This window comes from Oncorhynchus nerka, linkage group LG23 (assembly GCF_034236695.1).
Source record: "Oncorhynchus nerka isolate Pitt River linkage group LG23, Oner_Uvic_2.0, whole genome shotgun sequence".
Taxonomy (NCBI): domain Eukaryota; kingdom Metazoa; phylum Chordata; class Actinopteri; order Salmoniformes; family Salmonidae; genus Oncorhynchus; species Oncorhynchus nerka.
The window spans coordinates 36,254,053-36,276,197 of record NC_088418.1 but is presented as its reverse complement, the minus strand read 5'-3'; the positions used below and the strand labels follow the sequence as shown (position 1 = coordinate 36,276,197).

Here is a 22,145-nt window from a genome sequence, read left to right as displayed (position 1 = left end):
TCTCACCAGACATCACCGGCAAAAACGTCACCTATGAGCACAAACCCACCGTTGCTGGACCAGACAGGACTGGCAAGAAGTGCTCTTCACTGACGAGTCGCGGTTTTGTCTCACCAGGGGTGAAGGTCGATTTGCGTTTATCGTCGAAGGAATGAGCGTTACACTGAGGCCTGTACTCTGGAGTGGGCTCGATTTGGAGGCGTAGGGTACGTCATGGTCTGGGGTGGTGTGTCACAGCATCATCGGGCTGAGATTTTTGCCATTACAGGCAACGTCAACGCTGTGCGTTACAGGGAACACATCCACCTCCCTCATGTGGTACCCTTCCTGCAGGCTCAACCTGACATGACCCTCCAGCATGACAATGCCACCAGCCATACTGCTCGTTCTGTGTGTGATTTCCTGAAAGACAGGAATGTCAGCGCTCTGCCATGGCCAGTGAAGAGCCCAGATCTCAATCCCATTGAGCACGTCTGGGACCAGTTGGATCGGAGGGTGAGGGCTAGGGCCATTCCCCCCAGAAATGTCTGGGAACTTGCAGGTGCTTTGGTGGAAGAGTGGGATAACATCTCACAGCAAGAACTGGCAAATCTGGTGCAGTCCATGAGGAGGAGATGCACTGCAGTACTTAATGCAGCTGGTGGCCACACCATTTACTGACTGTTACTTTTGATTTTGACTCCCCCTTTGTTCAGGGACACATTATTCCATTTCTGTTAGTCACATGTCTGTGGAACTTTTTCAGTTTGTCTCAGTTGTTGAATCTTGTTATGTTCATACAAATATTTACACGTTAACTTTGATAAAAATAAACGCAGTTGACAAGAGATTTCTTTTTTTGCTGAGTTTATAACAATTATAGTTTTAACCATGTTTTTAAGCTGTACAGTATTTGTTTACATTTACTTTGTTTACAAACATTTGAGTAAAACAAGCTCATATTTTGGGTTCAGATTGGGTACGACAGTTGAACTAAGCTCACAAGTCATTTATATGTTATATTCTTTAAGAATCAATGTCAATATCAATATCAAGTCCAAAAATGGATGTAGCAACTGCTGATTGCCCCTTTAAACAGGATTACTCCATTCCATTGATAGACAGATAATTTATTAAATTGACCTTTAAGAGAGCCTTATTGATAAAAAAAACTATCTAGCATCCGGCGGCTCTACAAAATAGATGCCCTGGGACATGGATTTATCTCAACAAAACACCACTTTTGAGGTCTAATTTTTTTTCCTCACAAACTTTTGAGTGTAGTAGTGAAGAAGCTACACAGAACAATGTTGACATAAGCACACCCACACTCACAGAACCATACACGTGTTCTGCGGTTGTGAAGCCAGTTGGACGGACTGCCAAATTCTCTAAAACAACATTGGATGCGGCTTATGGTAGAGAAATGAACATTAACTTCTCTGGCAACAGTTCTGGTCGGCATTACCGCAGTCAGCATGCCAATTGCTCGCTCCCTCAAAACTTGAGACATCTGTGGCATTGTGTTGTGTGACAAAACTACACATTTTAGATTGGCCTTTTACTGTCCCCAGCACAAGGAGCACCTGTGTAATGATCATCCTGTTTAATCAGTTTCTTGATTTGCCACACATGTCAAGTAGATGGATTAAAAGGAGAAATGCTTGTAAAGAAACTTGTGCACAAAATGTTTGAGAAATTAGCTTATGGAACATTTCTGGGATCTTTTATTTCAGCTGATAAAACATGGGATCAAAACTTTCCATGTTGCATTTATATTTTTGTTCAGCGTAAATAATTGCCTTTGATATAAACAATCCTTATGACCATTCCTTGATCTTAGTCAGCTAAGCGCATAATACTTGATTGCACATGGTATAACTATTATCGCTGGCATATTGCTTTATCATCTTTATGGAGTCAGATATATCATTTAATGGGCTAATTGCTTAATCCTATTACGAGTCGCATGTGAGGAGTATATAAAATACAAACATTAAATATTGCTTCACTACAATATTGTCCTACAAATTAGCCAATTCACCTTGCTTGCCTAAAACTATTGTGTAGTTTCATGACAGGAAATGGATTATTATTACATCAAATAGATGAACCAACATTCAAGACATTCTACTTAAACATTTAGAAATTAAACTTGCATAGTTTATATGTATCTAATTCAGATCAAAGGCATTCAAAAGCCACAGACTCCTGTTTAAACTACAGGAGCAATAAAATGCCACAGACTGTTGTTTGGTACCATCTTTTTTATTGTTCAATTATATTTTTTCATCCTGCTGTTTATTTGCAATGTTTTTCTATTATATGATGCATATGAATGTGTTTCAATAAAGGAGCAAACATTAGCAAACAAAGACCATTTACTGTAAATATGGCATTAATCTCACCCTTCAGTTTTACCCTCCATGGTCAGGGTGAGATCGACAAAGGGCCTATCTCCTTTATGAGACATCCAAAAATACTGGTACATATTTTCTTTTTGCCCTCATACCATTGCCTGCATGCCATGGACCTGACCTAATTTCAATGAGCCCAACCCTCCAACACAAGTAGTCCTAGTGCTGGTGTCATTTTTTCCCAATGGAAGACTTCTCAGAGACAGTATGGAGTGATTGGATATTTTTTTCCCTTAGTGGAGTAGTAGTATACCGATGAAATGCAAAATCACCAATTTACACAAAGAAAATTCAGGTGGGAACCCCGCCTTCAGGTTGGGCCTCCTTCAGCACAGCAGCCAATCAGAGACAACCTCATAGACCTCATGACTCCTTAATAGTCTAATTTGAATGTATCTAAAAACTCTCCCCCAGTGTTGGTGGACTGTGGTGAGTTATGATGAGTTGAACTGTTATGAGTATGGAGATAAGACAATAGGATATAGGGCAGTGTGTGTAGATATTCCCAGCAGCGGATCCAGAGTCTACAATGAATCAGGGCAGTGTATAACAGATTCACAGTAGTGCAAATTATCACACAGGAATGCTGAGGTTCATACAATGACACATTGTATGATTTGGATGGTCGAGAATGCAGTCTGTGCTTTTAGTAGAGCACTCTAAAATATAAATAGCTATAATAAGTGGAGGTCCCAATGAAATATGAAGGAATTCCTGGATGATATCTGAAGGTATAACTGGGCATGGAACTCAGGTTTTAATGGCAGCAGTAAGTATCATGAAAGCTGACATCAGGGTTTGACCTTTGACCTCTTTCGTTAGCCTTAGCTGTCCCCTCACTCAGGATCCTTCAAGAGTGACCATCACAACACTCACATTCAAATATTTTTCTGGGTCTTTTGTTCAAATGCTCGTTACTGTAGCAAACTATAAAAAATAAAAAAAAGCCTCACACCAATAATAAGACTTCCTTTTCAGAGTTTCATACTCTGTACACTGTTTCTTGGCGTATTTTTTAAAAATATGAATCCTTGACTCCTGTACAGTATCGGAACTCTACATATGTCTGTCTCACAGAAACTTCTGTACCAGCGTGACTGCTCTGTGAGTGCAGGAGAACAGTGGCTGCACTAACAGCTCAAGTGGATAACAATAATACTAAACTGTACCACGTGACCAGCCTACCTTTGGACAGGTAGCTAAACCCCCTACCCCAGTGATACCCCTGGCCCATCCCCTTCCCATTCCCAATGAGCATCATATCAAATCAGAGAGCAGGATTTGTGATACACGCCTATTCCCCTATGAAAGTAGTGTCTGTAGAAGAGACCCTCAAACCTCCCCCTGCCTTTACCCCGCCATGACTCCCCTCCTCCAACCCAAAAGGAAAATTATCGTAATGATAGGAGGGAGGGGGGAAAGAGTCTTAGGCCTAGAGTCAATCAGATCAAGCTTTAACCGGCGATAGCAGACACCCCCAAAGCTGATGTTTTGGCAGTGTCGGAGGTGTAACTGTGTTGGAGCTGTCAAATCTGTGAGCAGCTGCTCTTGATCATTGTCATGAAGCCACACCCGAGTTCAGAATGAGAAAGTGTAGGATATAGAGAAAATATGACGCTCAAATTGAAAATCTTTAAACAAAATTATGAGGATTTCTATCAGCCTAATCTCACATTCCTGTGTTCGAACTTGTAAACAAGGCTGCATGGGATTTCTCTTAATGGCAATGTCTGCTTTAGGTATAATGCCAGGAGCCGCATGTCGATTTGACAGCTCTAGCGCAGTTCCATCTCCGACACCGCCAAGACGACCGCTATGCGTATGCCGACAAAAGTCGATCAGATTGAATAGAGCCCTAAATCAATTACAATACAATTCTTATTCATGATTATAACAACACAATGAAAGTGCTGTCGCATTCATTAAATCAAGATGTGTGAACTAGCATGGTTTAAAGCTTATTTTAGAGTTTGACTTTGAAACATTGACATTGTCATGATAAGGAGGATGAGCTTCCTGGTGCCACACTCGCATCAGGCTTTTGCATAAAATGTCAATTCAACGTCCTGATTTTAAAATGTGTTTATTTTTTATATTTTGTTGTGTTCTCATTTATTGTCGTTGTTGTTGTCGTTGAACAAGGTGTAAGAAATCAATGGGGCGATGTGCAGGCTATGAGCCACCGTCCTGCCCTGTGGAGTCCTGGCCCGCCACTTTTTCTCCTCCGTTTAGGAGAGCGGGAGCCTCAGTTCCTGAGTCTTTCCGTGAGCGGCCCTTCTCCTCGATGTCATGCAGCGATGGCTCTTTGTACATGCAAACTGCAGAAGGGGCGGGGGGAGCGGGGCAAGTGAGAGCAAAAGAGAGAGATAGAGAGCGAAGAGGAGTGAGAGAGAGAAGGGATATTTATACAGTATAGTAAAGAGATATAGGTGAGAGCAGGAGGACAGAGAAAGGAGGAGAGAGAGACAATATGAGAGAGAGAGAGAGAGAGAGAGAGAGAGAGAGAGAGAGAGAGAGAGAGAGAGAAGGGATATACAGTATAGTAAAGAGATATAGGTGAGGGAGAGGGAGAGCCAGAGGAGATAAAGGTCAGGGAGAGACAAAAAACAGAGGAGATTAATTGAGAGATCCAGCATTAGTTTATAGTAATTTTAGTTAAATTAGTTTAAAAACAACATGAGAACCTACATTTGCTCCCCAGTTGGGTTGGGGTCAATTTGAATTGAAGTCAGTCAACTCGAGAAATAAACTGAAATTCAAATTCAATCATTGAAAAAAATGGTATACATTTTCAATGACTTCTCAATAAACTGAAAAGGAGAAGCTATTTATTTCAAAAGTTTAATTTTTTTTTAAATGTTCAATTCAGAACACTTCCTGAATTGTGTGACTGTTAAATAAACCTTGACTTGACTAATGGCAGGTGTTGCATTTGAATCCAGCCCTGAGTGTGGCTGGCTGGCAGTCAGACTGTTTCAATCTCACCTTCGATGGGTCTGGGCACAAAGTGTGAAGAGGGCTTTGTCTTCTTCACTCGGTTGCCCTTCATGACCACGCCATCCTTGTTGAGGCCCATGTACCAGGCCCTGCCAGATTCGTGCTGCCGGTACAGTGTTGATGAGTAGATGACGTAGTAGTTCTCAAACACAGACTCCTTGAATTTCGCCTCTACTGTGAACAAGTCCTGAGAAGCAAAGAGTGAAAGACTTGAGATCAGGAATTACAGTGCATATCCAAGATGGCGTAGCAGTCGAACGTCTTGTTGTGTCGTGTCCCTTGTATATATCGTTTTTTATATTTTTTTAACACATTTTTCTTCGCATATCTTTTAAAACATTTTGTTAAACCTCAACTTCTAAATACTCTCCTGCAACCCGCCTCACCCAATGTAGCTATTTTCTTCTAAAGTATTTATATCTACTTTGGATCCGGAACCCCTCAACTGTTAGCTACCAGCTAGCTACCAGCTATCAGTCAGCAAACCATTGCTAGCGGTCTTCAGCTAACCGGTCTTCAGCTAACCGGTCATCAGCTAACCGGTCATCAGCTAACCTTTAGCTTGGAAAGCTCTCGCCAGTTCGAACAACGCGACTAACCAGAGCATAACGGACCTATTATTTTCTATCCCCGGATTCCCACCGGATTCCCACCGCAAACGGAACATTTTCAGCTGGATTCTTCACAACTAGCTATCTAGCTAACCGCAACCCCGGATGATTACTCCTGGCTAGCGTTTCCACCCACTTAGCTTGAAGCTAGCCCGGCCAGAGCTCCTGTGCTACCACCGAAGCATACTCCTGGGCTACAATATCCAGACCCACGACCGGTCTATCGATGTCACCGGATGAAGAGGAATAAACAGACTCACCCCATCGCGACGTCCCCCAAAGGCCAACTTTCTAGCCCTTGCTATCTCCTTGCTTGCTAATTCGGCCTGCTAACTGCTAGCTTGTTTAGTCCCGGTCCGCTAACTGCTACCTTGTTTAGCCCTGGCCTACTAACTGTTAGCTTGTTAGCACAGGCCTGCTAACAGTCTGAATCGCCGCGCCCCAAACACTCACTGGACCCATATTTACTTTTTATCTATTTTTGATTTTGAATTTGTTTATACCTTCCGGTAACCTGCCTCACCCAATGTGATACGGAATCGCCATTATTTAAAAAAATTTGAACACACTCAAGAACCTCCAGAAGCTAACCAGCTAACTAGCTACAAGCTATTTAGTCATTGTTAGCCACTGCTAGCGGCTTTTACCTTTTGCACAGCCAGACAGTTTTTTTAACCTGGATAACACTCGCCAGTCCAGCTTCCCTGCCCCATCCACCGCTGCCCCCCTAGACACTGATCACTTGGCTACATAGCTGATGCATGCTAGACTGTCCATTAATCACGGTACTCCATTCTTCTTGTTTATGTTTTATCTGTCGGCCCCAGCCGCACTCAGGCTCTGTGTGTAGTTAATCCGACCCTCCCTGCCTAGCCAACGCCATTTTACCTGCTGTTGTTGTGCTAGCTGATTAGCTGTTGTTGTCTCACCTACTGTTTTAGCTACTGTTTTAGCTAGCTCTCCCAATTCAACACCTGTGATTAGTGTATGTCTCTCTCAAAAGTCAATATGCCTTGTATACTGTTGTTCAGGTTAGTTATCATTGTTTTAGTTTACAATGGAGCCCCTAGTTCCACTCTTCATACCCCTGATACCTCCTTTGTCCCACCTCCCACACATGCGGTGACCTCACCCATTACAACCAGCATGTCCAGAGATACAACCTCTCTCATCATCACCCAGTGCCTGGGCTTACCTCCGCTGTACCCGCACCCCACCATACCCCTGTCCTGCGCATTATGCCCTGAATATATTCTACCATGCCCAGAAATCTGCTCCTTTCATTCTCTGTCCCCAACGCTCTAGGCGACCAGTTTTGATAGCCTTTAGCCGCACCCTCATACTACTCCTCCTCTGTTCCGCGGGTGATGTGGAGGTAAACCCAGGCCCTGCATGTCCCCAGGCACCCTCATTTGTTGACTTCTGTGATCGAAAAAGCCTTGGTTTCATGCATGTCAACATCAGAAGCCTCCTCCCTAAGTTTGTTTTACTCACTGCTTTAGCACACTCTGCTAACCCTGATGTCCTTGCCGTGTCTGAATCCTGGCTCAGGAAGGCCACCAAAAATTCGGAGATTTCCATACCCAACTATAACATCTTCCGTCAAGATAGAACTGTCAAAGGGGGAGGAGTTGCAGTCTACTGCAGAGATAGCCTGCAAAGTAATGTCATACTTTCCAGGTCCATACCCAAACAGTTCGAACTACTAATCTTGAAAATTACTCTCTCCAGAAATAAGTCTCTCACTGTTGCCGCCTGCTACCGACCCCCCTCAGCACCCAGCTGTGCCCTGGACACCATTTGTAAATTGATTGCCCCACATCTAGCTTCAGAGTTTGTTCTGTTAGGTGAGCTAAACTGGGATATGCTTAACACCCCGGCAGTCCTACAATCTAAGCTAGGAGCCCTCAATCTCACACAAATCATCAAGGAACCCACCAGGTACAACCCTAAATCTGTAAACAAGGGCACCCTCATAGACGTCATCCTGACCAATTGGCCCTCCAAATACACCTCCGCTGTCTTCAACCAGGATCTCAGCGATCACTGCCTCATTGCCTGTATCCGCTACGGAGCTGCAGTCAAACGACCACCCCTCATCACTGTCAAACGCTCCCTAAAACACTTCTGTGAGCAGACCTTTCTAATCGACCTGGCCCGGGTATCCTGGAAGGACATTGACCTCATCCCGTCAGTTGAGGATGCCTGGTCATTCTTTAAAAGTAACTTCCTCACCATTTTAGATAAGCATGCTCCGTTCAAAAAATGCAGAACTAAGAACAGATATAGCCCTTGGTTCACTCCAGACCTGACTGCCCTCGACCAGCACAAAAACATCCTGTGGCGGACTGCAAAAGCATCGAATAGTCCCCGCGATATGCAACTGTTCAGGGAAGCCAGGAACCAATACACGCAGTCAGTCAGGAAAGCTAAGGCCAGCTTCTTCAGGCAGAAGTTTGCATCCTGTAGCTCCAACTCCAAAAAGTTCTGGGACACTGAAGTCCATGGAGAACAAGAGCACCTCCTCCCAGCTGCCCACTGCACTGAGGCTAGGTAACACGGTCACCACCGATAAATCCATGATTATCGAAAACTTCAACAAGCATTTCTCAACGGCTGGCCATGCCTTCCGCCTGGCTACTCCAACCTCGGCCAACAGCTCCGCCCCCCCCGCAGCTACTCGCCCAAGCCTCTCCAGGTTCTCCTTTACCCAAATCCAGATAGCAGATGTTCTGAAAGAGCTGCAAAACCTGGACCCGTACAAATCAGCTGGGCTTGACAATCTGGACCCTCTATTTCTGAAACTATCCGCCGCCATTGTCGCAACCCCTATTACCAGCCTGTTCAACCTCTCTTTCATATCGTCTGAGATCCCCAAGGACTGGAAAGCTGCCGCAGTCATCCCCCTCTTCATCCCCCTGGACCCAAACTGTTACAGACCTAATATCCATCCTGCCCTGCCTATCTAAGGTCTTCGAAAGCCAAGTCAACAAACAGGTCACTGACCATCTCGAATCCCACCATACCTTCTCCGCTGTGCAATCTGGTTTCCGAGCCGGTCACGGGTGCACCTCAGCCACGCTCAAGGTACTAAACGATATCATAACCGCCATCGATAAAAGACAGTACTGTGCAGCCGTCTTCATTGACCTTGTCAAGGCTTCTTATCACCATATTCTTATCGGCAGACTCAGTAGCCTCTGTTTTTTGGATGACTGCCTTGCCTGGTTCACCAATTACTTTGCAGACAGAGTTCAGTGTGTCAAATCGGAGGGCATGCTGTCCGGTCCTCTGGAAGTCTATGGGGGTGCCACAGGGTTCAAACCTCGGGCCGACTCTTTTTTCTGTATATATCAATGATGTTGCTCTTGCTGCGGGCGATTCCCTGATCCACCTCTACGCAGACGACACCATTCTATATACTTCCGGCCCGTCCTTGGACACTGTGCTATCTAACCTCCAAACGAGCTTCAATGCCATACAACACTCCTTCCGTGGCCTCCAACTGCTCTTAAACGCTAGTAAAACCAAATGCATGCTTTTCAACCGTTCGCTGCCTGCACCCGCACGCCTGACCAGCATCACCACCCTGGATGGTTCCAACCTTGAATATGTGGACATTTATAAGTACCTAGGTGTCTGGCTAGACTGTAAACTCTCCTTCCAGACTCATATCAAACATCTCCAATCGAAAATCAAATCAAGAGTCTGCTTTCTATTCCGCAACAAAGCCTCCTTCACTCACACCGCCAAACTTACCCTAGTAAAACTGACTATCCTACCGATCCTCAACTTCGGCGATGTCATCTACAAAATTGCTTCCAACACTCTACTCAGCAAACTGGATGCAGTTTATCACAGTGCCATCCGTTTTGTCACTAAAGCACCTTATACCACCCACCACTGCGACTTGTACGCTCTAGTCGGCTGGCCCTCGCTACATATTCGTCGCCAGACCCACTGGCTGCAGGTCATCTACAAGTCCATGCTAGGTAAAGCTCTGCCTTATCTCAGTTCACTGGTCACGATGGCAACACCCATCCGTAGCACGCGCTCCAGCAGGTGTATCTCACTGATCATCCCTAAAGCCAACACCTCATTTGGCCGCCTTTCGTTCCAGTTCTCTGCTGCCTGTGACTGGAACGAATTGCAAAAATCGTTGAAGTTGGAGACTTTTATCTCCCTCACCAACTTCAAACATCTGCTTTCTGAGCAGCTAACCGATCGCTGCAGCTGTACATAGTCTATCGGCAAATAGCCCACCCATTTTTACCTACCTCATCTCCATACTGTTTTTATTTATTTACTTTTCTGCTCTTTTGCACACCAATATCTCTACCTGTACATGACCATCTGATCATTTATCACTCCAGTGTTAATCTGCAAAATTGTAATTATTCTCATGCCTTTTGCACACAATGTATATAGACTCCCCTTTTTTTCTACTGTGTTATTGACTTGTTAATTGTTTACTCCATGTGTAACTCTGTGTTGTCTGTTCACACTGCTATGCTTTATCTTGGCCAGGTCGCAGTTGCAAATGAGAACTTGTTCTCAACTAGCCTACCTGGTTAAATAAAGGTGAAATAAATAAATACATTTAAAAACTTGGAATTTTTGGTTGAAAATGCAAAAAGTTGTCAACGTACACAAATTTGAACTGCATTTCAACCACCAATCAATGATAAGATTTCAAGTAGAATTCACGTTTGTTGACAACTCAAATAATTATGCACCAAAAATGGACATTAATAGGCCTCCCGGGTGGTGCACTGCATCGCAGTGGGTGGGTTTGAGCCCAGGCTCTGTTGCAGCCGGCCGCGACCGGGAGATCCATGGGGCGACGCACAATTGGCCTAGCGTCGTCCGGGTTAGGGAGGGCTTGTCCGGTAGGAAAAAAAAAAAGACATTAATTTTAAGTTACGTCAGGTTTTTGCCTGAAGGGGTGTTACCAGTGTTGATGGAATAAATTAGGAGGATTTCTACCTACATCCCTGTCCACTGAGTATTACAGTATTAAAATCCAGTAAATTGGTGGAGTTTGAGCAGAATAATCCAAGTCGACCTCAAAAAGATCCTCCGTCTCACTAAACCTACAGAGAGTAACATTTGGTATAGATTTTTCCTTTTCGCCAGGCTTTGGAATTGGATGACTGTGCCATTGTGTACCCTCGAGCTGTGAACAGGTGGACATTATGGAGAATACGATTAATCACAGTACAAAACACATCAAGTACTGTGTACACACACCTGACACATACTGTAGACATGGATGAAAAGACAGCCATCGCCCTGTTTCCAGAAATTCAATTTGACAACATTATGTCTACCATCACCCCTCCATTATTTCAGCCAATGGTAATGTTTTCTTGAGCTCTGAGGGATGCTTTTGTGAGGAAGACAGCATGGAGGACAGTGGGAGAAGAAAGGGGGAGAGCAAAGGGAAATTGAGGGATAGAAAAGTAAAAGTAGAGAATATAGTAGGCTACACATTATGAAATAGACAGTGAACTTCAGTCAAAGGTCATGGCTTTTAATATCACCGTCTAACCTCCCAACCCAAATCACTCTATTCAGATATAAGATCACATCGTTTGAAAAAAAACGTACATTGTCTACAGTGGCGGTCGGTGCCGTTTAAGATGGAGGACAACTTTTTTTTAATGAGAATGGCCTTATTTCTATTACCGCATATTGGAGGTTTCTACAACCTAGCCTACAAATTAAAGTTTACAATGTACAATTTTTTCTAATTTTGTCTGTTATAGTTGAAGTGTACATATGTTGAAAATTACAGGCCTCTCTCATCTTTTTAAGTGGGAGAACTTGCACAATTGGTGGCTGACTAAATACTTTTTTGCCCCACTGTTTATCACATTTACATAAGCACTCAGACCCTTTCCTCAGTACTTTGTTGAAGCACCTTTGGCAGCGATTACAGCCTCGAGTCTTCTTGGGTATGACGCTACAAGCTTGGCACATCTGTATTTGGCGAGATTCTCACAATCTTCTCTGCAGATCCTCTCAAGCTCTGTCAGGTTGGATGGGACATGTCGCTGCACGGCTATTTTCAGGTCTCTCCAGAGATGTTCGATCGGGTTCAAGTCTGGGTTCAAGTCAAGGACATCCAGAGACTTGTCCCAAAGCCACTCCTGCGTTGTCTTGGCTGTGTGCTTAGGGACGTTGTCCTGTTGGAAGGTGAACAGTCGCCCCAGTCTGAGATCCTGAGTGCTCTGGAGCCGGTTGTCAACAATGATCTCTCTGTACTTTGCTCCGTTCATCTTTCCCTTGATCCTGACTAGTCTTCCAATCCCTGCCGCTGAAAAATATCCCCACAGCATGATGCTGCCACCACCATGCTTCCCCGTAGGGATGGTGCCAGGTTTCCTCCAGACGTGACGCTTGGCATTCAGGCCAAATAATTCAATCTTGGTTTCATCAGACCAGAGAATCTTGTTTCTCATGGTCAGAGTCCTTTAGGGACATTTTGGAAAACTCCAAGTGGGCTGTCATGTGCCTTTTACTGAGGAGTGGCTTCTGTCTGGCCACTCTACCATAAAGGCCTGATTGGTGGAGTAAGGTGGAAAATTACAAACTCTATTAAATACATATGCTGTATATATTAAACTTTAAACCTGTACATTTCCACTGTCTGTTTCTGTCAGGTAAAAAGAAGCTAGGGTTCTTCCAGTCTTGTCTTTGTGTAACTTAGTCACACGGTCAAAGACAAAGGGCGGTCTGAGAGTGACCACAAATGTTTTGGTCCATCCTGTACTTTTTGTATCTTTCAAGGGCACAGCTGTGTGGAGATATAAAGAGAACAGTGGTTAGCTTGAGCAGCAGCAGCTAGATAGTAAGAAAACTGGCGTTGTCACTTGTTTGTACGCTATGTTCCCACCAGGCTCTCACACATCTGCTAAACTGACTCATAGACAAAGGTTATAAAAGATGAATACACCCCTGATCAACGCAAACACAGTTCATTTTCATAGCAGCCACGTCCAAAAAGCATGAACATTTGCTCGTTGTATAATTCCTTCTAGAATCTACGCGCTCTCCTCCTCTCACCTTTTCAGTGCACAATACAACAGCTGTCTGTGACCCGGCGAAAAAACCTTTCCAAGCCATACCTAACCACAACACACAGCCTACATCATTGTCATCATATTAGCTATTGTTATAGTCAACTAGAACTAAGGTGTTCATAAACACACTACAATCATGCAGTACAGTGTGTAGCAAGCAGTTTAGCGGTTACCCCGGCGGGCCCCGATGCCAATAAATGAATAATAACAAAAGCTTACCTTGACTTGGAAGTTCCAGTGATGGATAGCCATAGTCAGCTAGCTAACATAGCATCCCTCTCTGTTTGAGCCGGGTGTTTGAGTAGGCTAAACTTGCTAGATGCAATCTCTAGCTAGGTAAGTGAAAGCGAAAAAAAATACTAAAAATAGCTAGCCTTCTCTCTCTTGCTTCTCCTTCATTTTTGAAGAAATTAAGTTGTTCAAAACAGTTCAACTATTGTATTTTTCTCTCTTTGAGTCAACTACTCACCACATTTTATGCACTGCAGTGCTAGCTAGCTTTAGCTTATGCTATCAGTACTAGATTCCTACTATGATCCTTTGATTGGGTTGACAACATGTCAGTTCATACTGCAAGAGCTCTGATAGGTTGGAGGAAGTCCTCTGGAAGTTGTCATACTTACTATGTAAGTCTACGGAAGGGGATGAGAACCATGAGCCTCCTAGGTTTTGTAATGAAGTCAATTTACACAGAGGAGGACGGAAACTAGCTGTCCTCCGGCTATACCATGGTGCTACCCCAGTGAGTGCTGTTGAGGCTATTGTAGACCTTCATTGCAAACAGTGTGTTTTAATCAATTATTTGGTGACGTGAATATATTGAGTATAGTTCTATCTAAAAGGATAACTTTTTTATTGTGTCAATCAATCCGGGAAATGTCAAGAACTTTGAATGTTTTCTTCAAGTGCAGTCGCAAAAACCATCAAGCGGGATGATGAACCTGGCTCTCATGAGGACCACCACAGGAAACAAAGACCCAGAGTTACCTCTGCTGCAGAGGATAAGTTCATTAGAGTTAACTGCACCTCAGATTGCAGCCCAAATAAATGCTTCACAGAGTTCAAGTAACAGACATCTCAACATCAACTGTTCAAAGGAGACTGCGTGAATCAGCCTTCATGGTTGAATTGCTGCAAAGAAACCACTACTAAAGGAGCCCAAATTTGAGATTTTTGGTGCAAACAGCTGTGTCTTTGTGAGACGCAGAGCAGGTGAATGGATGATCTCTGCATGTGTTGTTCCCACCGTAAAGCATGGAGGAGCAGGTGTGAAGGCACACTTAACCAGCATGGCTACCACATACCACAGCAATACGCAATCCCATCTGCTTTGCGCTTAGTGGGACTATCATTTGTTTTTCAACAAGACAATGACCCAAAACACACCTCCAGGCTGTCTACGGGCTATTTGACCAAAAAGTAACGTGATGGAGTGCTGAATGATATGACCTGGCCTCCACAATCACCCAACCGCAACCCAATTGATATGGTTTGGGATGAGATGGACTGCAGAGTGAAGGAAAAGCAGCCGACAAGTGCTCAGCATATGTGGAAACTCTTTCAAGACTGTTGGAAAAGTATTCCTCATGAAGCTGGTTGAGAGAATGCCAAGACTGTGCAAAGCTGTCATCAAGGCAAAAAGTGGCTACTTTGAAGAATCTAAAATATATTTTGATTTGTTTAACACTTTTTTGGTTACTACATGATTCCGTATGTGTTATTTCATTAGTTTTGATGTCTTCACTATTATTCTACAATGTAGAAAATATTAAAAAATAAAGAAAAACCCTTGAATGAGTAGGTGTGTGCAATCTTTTGACTGGTACTGTATATCCAAACCAAACATTTCTCTATCCAATCCAATCATTTCTATATCTTCTCTATCATTTCTCTATGGTCCTTTGAGTATATCAAAAAAAGTTTTGTATACTTCCACTGGTATGCCATCCAGCCCTGGAGTTTTCCCATCCTTAAATGCCCCAATTGCATCAAGCAGTTCCTCCTCTGTAATTTGGCCTTCACATGAGTCTTTCTGTACAGGTGTTAATTTTACAATATTATTAGGAAAAACATCCATACAATTAGTTTCAGTTAGTGGACATGGAGGAGCCTGAAACGAAAACATATTCTTAAAGTACTTACTTCCTATTTCAAAATATATTTTGGTGAATCATGCGTGACTCCATCATTTGTAACAAGTTTTAAAATATTTTTTGGGGTAGCATTTCTATATTGAAGATTGAAAAAGAATTTGGTGCATTTTTCCCCATATTCCATCCAGTTCACTTTATTTTTTATAATCTATTACACTGGATCTTTCTTGAATAAGTTCCTCCATTTCTTTTTGTTTTTCCTCTAACTTACTCTGTGCCTCTATGGTACAGTTTTTATTGCTATCTAACTGTACTGTTAGTCCTTCAATTTCCTTTGTTAATATGGACTCTTTTGATCTAAATTGCTTTTGTTTTATAGATGAGTACTGAATTGCATGGCCTCTAAAGGCACATTTAAAAGTGTCCCATACAATAAGGGGATCTGCTGTACAGTTATAAATTCTTATGTCCTAGATCTAAACAATTTATCATCTAGTAGACTGATTAAATCTACAATATCCTCGCCCACGTGGAAATTCTGTAAGAGTAATATATATGCCAATTATGTGATGATCCGACCGCATTCTGTCCCCTATCAACACTTTTTAAACTTTTGTTGCCAGAGAGAATGGTATAAGAAAGTAGTCAAGACGACTAGCTTGATTAAGCCTCCGCCATGTATATCTCACTAGGTCAGGGTATTTAAGTCTCCATATATCTACTAATTCCAATATATCCATGACATTCATGATTTCCTTAAGTGCCTGAGGGTGATAGTTTGTAGTGTGATTTCCTTTCCGGTCCATAGAGGTATTTAAGACCATATTAAAATCTCCCACCATAATAATAGAGTCTAGTGTTGCTTGTAGAGTTGATAAATTCTTATAAATATTTTCAAAGAAGCTTGGATCATCATTATTCGGACCGTATAGGTTAATAAGCCATATCTGTTTATTGTCCAATAACATATTTAAAATAATCCATTTACCTTGATAATTTGTTTGGACAATTTGCACATTTGGATCAAAATTACTGTTAATTAAAGCCATCACCCCTTTTGAATTTCTTTGCCCATGGGAGAAATATATTTCGCCCCCCCAGGACTTTTTCCACAAAACTTCATCTAAAATTGTTGAATGGGTTTCCTGTAAACAATATACATTATATTCCTTCTCTTTTAGCCAGGTAAATACTGATAGTCTTTTCTTATTATCTGTTAGGCCATTTCAATTGTAACTGGCTATACTTATTTCGCCACTTACAATAATGAGACACAACTTTCAATTCTATTTATCAAAATATATGTTGGTAAACGTACCATTAAAAAGTAACATGATGCTTGAGTGTCTATATAGCTGTACCATGATATTTGCATTGCTACTAAGTAAACCTCCAATTGGTCCCCACCATTCCACCCTCTAAAAGCCCTCATCCCGAGCTGGGCCGTCATGCCAATTCCCGGCAGACCATCTCCGACCCCCCGCATCCCATAGCCCTGAACAGACTGGGATCCATCCTTCGAAAAGAGCACACAGTGCCATTTACCGAATTGAAGTATATCAACTGCCAAATGCATTTCCATCACCCTCACCTCGATTTGTTTTATATATAGCTGTGGATCATCCTCTATTGTCCCTAACATCTTTTACTCCTTCGCAACAGTTGTGGGATACACACATACACCCACACACACTCAACCCACACACACTCAACTCTTTCCCCCCACACAACCATAAACTCACATTCTCAACAGTTGCACCATCCCAGAGCCCATCTCAAGAAAGGTCCTGATTTACAAATATTCCCAAGCATCTCCATGCAGTCAGACTTTTGATTTTGTGCCACCAGGGTCACAATAATATACCCCCTCTCTGAATGTCTGAGTGTGACCCCCTCCCCATGGGTTACTGCAGCTAGTGTTTCCAGCACTGCCACTGCCTGGGTGGGGGCACCCCACCTGAATCCCCACCAGGGGATTCATAACTTCGTTCAGTCCGCCATTACCTGTCCGTCATAGAGGAATTTTTTATGCTGTTTTCTGTTAATTATTAGTATCTTTCATACAAATCTTAAACTTGTGACCCATTCCATGCATCTGTTGTTTGTCATGAACATCCAGGAGGATGGACTTTGCTATAAAATGCTGTGGTTCAAATCCGCTCGTTGGGCTTCTCAACGGATCACCTACTGGTGGGTCGATAAGCTTCATTATTGCAATAAATAATAAATGTTATTAATACGTTTTGAATAAAGCAATAAAGCAATTGACCTGGTCTCTCCACATTATTGATTAGGATTTCTACGACAGGAATGAGTGTATTATGGTCAGAGGGCATTAATGAAATCGCAATTTAGAGAGCTGTTGCTATGTGTGTGTGTGTGTGTGTGTGTGTGTGTGTGTGCGCTGTACGATCTCTCATGGTCTCCAGAGAACGACCCAAAAACAAACTGGGAAAATATGGGCCCGTATTTATCAAACATTTCAGAATAGGAGTGCTGATCTAGGATCAGATTCTCCCTGTCCATAATAATCTGATTCATTAACATCTAAAAACAAAACTGATCATAGATCAGCACACTTAATCTGAGACACTTGATGAAAATGGCCCTGAAGAAAGGATTATATACCACCAGACTGAAGGAAGAAAAGGTAACATAGGTGAAGTAAAAGGGAACATGAGAAGAGGAGGGAGGGAAAGGAGGAAGAGGAAGGTACAGATAGAATGTATGGATGATAACAGGGATAGAAAGAGGATAGGACTTCACTGAGGCAGACACTAAATAGCCATTATCCATAAATAACCCAAAAGAGACAAGAGACTGAATCCCAAATAGCACCATATTCTCTATGTAGTGCACAGATTTTGACCAGAGCCCAATGGGCCCTGCTCAAAAGTACTACACTATGTAGGGAATAGGGTGCCATTTGGAACACAGACAAACAGTGTTCAAATGCAGACCTACAGTGAATCTACACTGATTTGGTCCACAGTACTAAGTCAGTAATATCCAGTACAACAAAAATACCTGTTAATAAAGTTTTTCTAAACTGTAGAACAAGTTTTAATATATCTAGAATATAATTAATCACACACACACTCAGTCTATCAGGTATGGTAGAACAGGCAGGACTTACTGAGGTGTAGAGGAAGCCCTCTCCATTCATGGCTGCGTAGAGGCCGGCCTTCACCCCCTGGATGGCTACCACCCGCAGCCCCACTGGGATGAGGTTAAACAGAGCTGAGGGGGAGGGAGAGCAAGAGAGAGAGACAGACAGGGGGAGGAAAAAGAGAGAGACATGGAGAGAGAGAGAGAGAGAGAGAGAGAGAGAGAGAGAGAGAGAGAGAGAGAGAGAGAGAGAGAGAGCGAGAGGAAAAGAGGAAGACGGGAGGAGATATAATGGGAGAGAGAGAGAGAAATCGGGAGAAAGAACACTCACTTGAATGGATGGTTTAATAAAGGTCACAGTGTATTCCTAACCATCCACCCATTTAAATACCCTAGTGCTCATACATCAAAGCACTGTGTGACTTTTGAATTTCGGAAGGGTGTTGACTGAATGGAAACCAGGTTCAGTGTTATCTTGGGGTCATTGTAGTGAATAAGGTAGGACGTGGAAGAAAAGTGATCTATGGTGGATCTTTGGATGAATAAAGGAAAAGATAATAAGCGAATCAGATAAAAACCTCAGGTTTAAAGGGGAATGTGCCATTCAATTTCACTCAGTGAAAATCGACAGGCTCCTTGGTCGGCCCACAACCAAGAGTAGGTAACAACGCATCTGCCACGCTGATTCTCAACACAGGGGCCCCTCAGGGGTGTGCGTGCTCAGCCCACTCCTGTACTCCCTGTTCACTCATGACTGCACGGCCAGGCACGACTCCAACACCATTATTAAATTTGCCAATGACACAGTAGTAGGCCTGATCACCGACAACAACAAGACAGCCTATAGGCAGGAGGTCAGAGACCTGGCCGTGTGGTGCCAGGAAAACAACCTCACCCTCAATATGATCAAGACAAAGGAGATGATTGTGGACCACAGGAAAAAGAGGCCCGAGCACGCCCCCATTCTCATCAACGGGGCTGCAGTGGAGCAGGTTGAGAGCTTCAAGTTCCTTGGTGTCCACATCACCAACAAACTAACATGGTCCAAGCACACCATGACAGTCGAGAAGCGGGCATGAAAAAAACCTATTCCCCCTCAGGAGGATCCTCAAAAGGTTCTATAGCTACACCACTGGTTGCATCACTGCCTGGTATGGTAATTGCTCGGCCTCCGAACGCAAGGCACTACAGAGGGTTGTGCGAACGGCCCAGTACATCACTGGGGCCAAGTTTCCTGCCATCCAGGACCTCTATACCAGGCGGTGTCAGAGGAAGGCTCTAAAAATTGTCAAAGACTCCAGCCACCCAAGTCGTAGACTGTTCTCTCCGCTACCGCATGGCAAGCTGTACCGGACCGCCAAGTCTAGGTCCAAGAGGCTTCTAAACAGCTTCTAACCACAAGCCATAAGACTCCTGAACTTCTAGTCAAATGGCTACCCAGACTATTTGCATTGCCCCCCTCCCCACCACTGCCACTCTCTGTTGTTATCTATGCATAGTACCTTTAATTAACTCTACCTACATGTACATACTACCTTAACTAACCGGCGCCCCCGCACATTTAACCGGCACCCCCCCTGTATATTATTGTTATTTTTTTTACTGCTGCTCTTTAATTACTTGTTACTATTATCTCTTATTCTTATCCGTATTATTTGAAACTGCACTGTTGGTTAGGGGCTTGTAAGTCAGTATTTCACTGTAAGGTCTACACCTGTTGTATTTGGAGCATGTGACTAATACAATTTGATTTAATTTGAAATAGTCTTTGGAGGCAGAAAAAAAGTAATGCATAACAGAAGCCAGGAGAGAAGCGAAGCAAGAGGCCAAAAATGTGTGTGTGTGTGTGCGTGTGACTTTGCATACATGTGTGTGGATGTCTGAGCACTATGGGGGTGGATCAAAGCAAATGCATGACGGAGTGGAATAAGTGTGAGTGTATGCGTGTGGGATAAAGAGACTGAGAAAACATGTTAGAAATGGCTGTGTAAGTGTTTGTGTACTCTGTTCAGAGGCATCATGCCCATAGGCCAGTGGAAGAGTTTTAGCTGCCAGTGATGGGCAGGACTCGCAGGAGGTATGTTTGTAAATTAATTTGATCAAGCTATATAGCTTAATGATTCCTTCTTGATGAATAAATAAATGAGAACGTTTTATTGTTTCTCTGTAATACTAGCCACCTAGCAATGTTATGAAGATGGCTTTAGCTAGCCAGGTAGATTGAGAACCTATCTCCCAACCTCATAACTAGCTACCAAGCCATTTCAGGCTATCAATCAAGTTACAGTAGCTTGTCTAACTACATGTAACTGCCAAAATAAAGGAAACACCAACATAAAGTGTCTTAATAGTAGGGCCAGCACAAGCCAGAACACCTTCAATGAACCTTGGCATGGATTCTACAAGTGTCTCAAGACACCATTCTTCAATGAGAAATTCAATCATTTGGCGTTTTGTTGATGGAGGTGGAAAACTCTGTCTCATGCGCAGTTCCAGAATCTCCCACAAGTGTTCAATTGGGTTGAGAACTGGTGACTGAGACAGTCATTGCATTTGGTTTACATCGTTTTCATTCTTTTCAAAACATTCAGTGACCACTATATCCTATGGGGATATAACCATTTAAGACAAAATAATGGTCTGATTAACATTTTTATACATGAGCCTAAGCATGATGGGATGTTGATTAACTCAGGAACCACACCAGTGTGGAAGCACCTGCTTCCAAAATACATTGAGTGTACAAAACATTAGGAACACCTGCTTTTTGCATGACAGACTGACCAGGATGACTTCAGCTGAAATCTATGATCCCTTATTGATGTCATTTGTTAAATCCACTTCAATCACTGTAGATGAAGGGGAGGAGACAGGTTAAAGAAAGACTTTTAAGCCTTGAGACATGGATTGTGTATGTGTGCCACTCAACGGGTGAATGGACAAGACACAAGATTTAAGTGCCTCTTTGAACAGGCTATGGTAGTAGGCAGAGGTGGGACCAAGTCATTGTTTTACAAGTCACAAGTAAGTCTCAAGTCTTAGCACTCAAGACCCAAGTCAAGTCCGAGTCAAGTCTCAAGTCCTAAACTTTGAGTTGAGTTAAAAACAAGTCAATGTGCTCTTCACCATATGTAATATCATTTCATATTTTCAACATGAGTAATATAATAGTATATTACATTTACGCAAATCATTAATGATTTTAAAAATATATATATACAGTGGGGCAAATACGTATTTAGTCAGCCACCAATTGTGCAAGTTCTCCCACTTAAAAAGATGAGGCCTGTAATTTTCATCATAGGTACACTTCAACTATGACAGACAAAATGAGAGAAAAAAATCCAGAAAATCACATTGTAGGATTTTTTATGAATTTATTTGCAAATTATGGTGGAAAATAAGTATTTGGTCACCTACAAACAAGCAAGATTTCTGGCTCTCACAGACCTGTAACTTCTTCTTTAAGAGGCTCCTCTGTCCTCCACTCGTTACCTGTATTAATGGCACCTGTTTGAACTTGTTATCAGTATAAAAGACACCTGTCCACAACCTCAAACAGTCACACTCCAATCTCCACTATGGCCAAGACTAAAGAGCTGTCAAAGGACACCAGAAACAAAATTGTAGACCTGCACCAGGCTGGGAAGACTGAATCTGCAATAGGTAAGCAGCTTGGTTTGAAGAAATCAACTGTGGGAGCAATTATTAGGAAATGGAAGACATACAAGAACACGGATAATCTCCCTCCATCTGGGGCTCCACGCAAGATCTCACCCGTGGGGTCAAAATGATCACAAGAACGGTGAGCAAAAATCTCAGAACCACGCGGGGGGACCTAGTGAATGACCTGTA

The 22,145-nt window shown here is 42.9% G+C and overlaps 1 protein-coding gene across 5 annotated transcripts in view; it reads right to left on the bottom strand.

Annotated features, from left to right (window-relative positions):
• Positions 1-4,463: 4,463 nt before the first annotated feature.
• LOC115106770 (fibroblast growth factor 12-like) overlaps positions 4,464-22,145 on the bottom strand; it is a 125,310-nt gene continuing 107,628 nt past the window's right edge. For 4 of the 5 annotated variants that reach the window (XM_029629837.2, XM_029629834.2, XM_029629835.2 and 1 more), the window contains 3 exons: positions 18,319-18,422; positions 5,382-5,580; positions 4,464-4,714 (listed from right to left, as the gene is read on the bottom strand). In XM_029629837.2, coding sequence (XP_029485697.1) covers positions 4,569-4,714; positions 5,382-5,580; positions 18,319-18,422 — 449 coding nt within the window. In that variant the 3' untranslated portion in view covers positions 4,464-4,568. Of the gene's footprint in view, positions 4,715-5,084; positions 5,146-5,381; positions 5,581-18,318; positions 18,423-22,145 lie in introns of all 5 variants that reach the window. The other variant, XM_029629836.2, reaches the window with a different exon arrangement.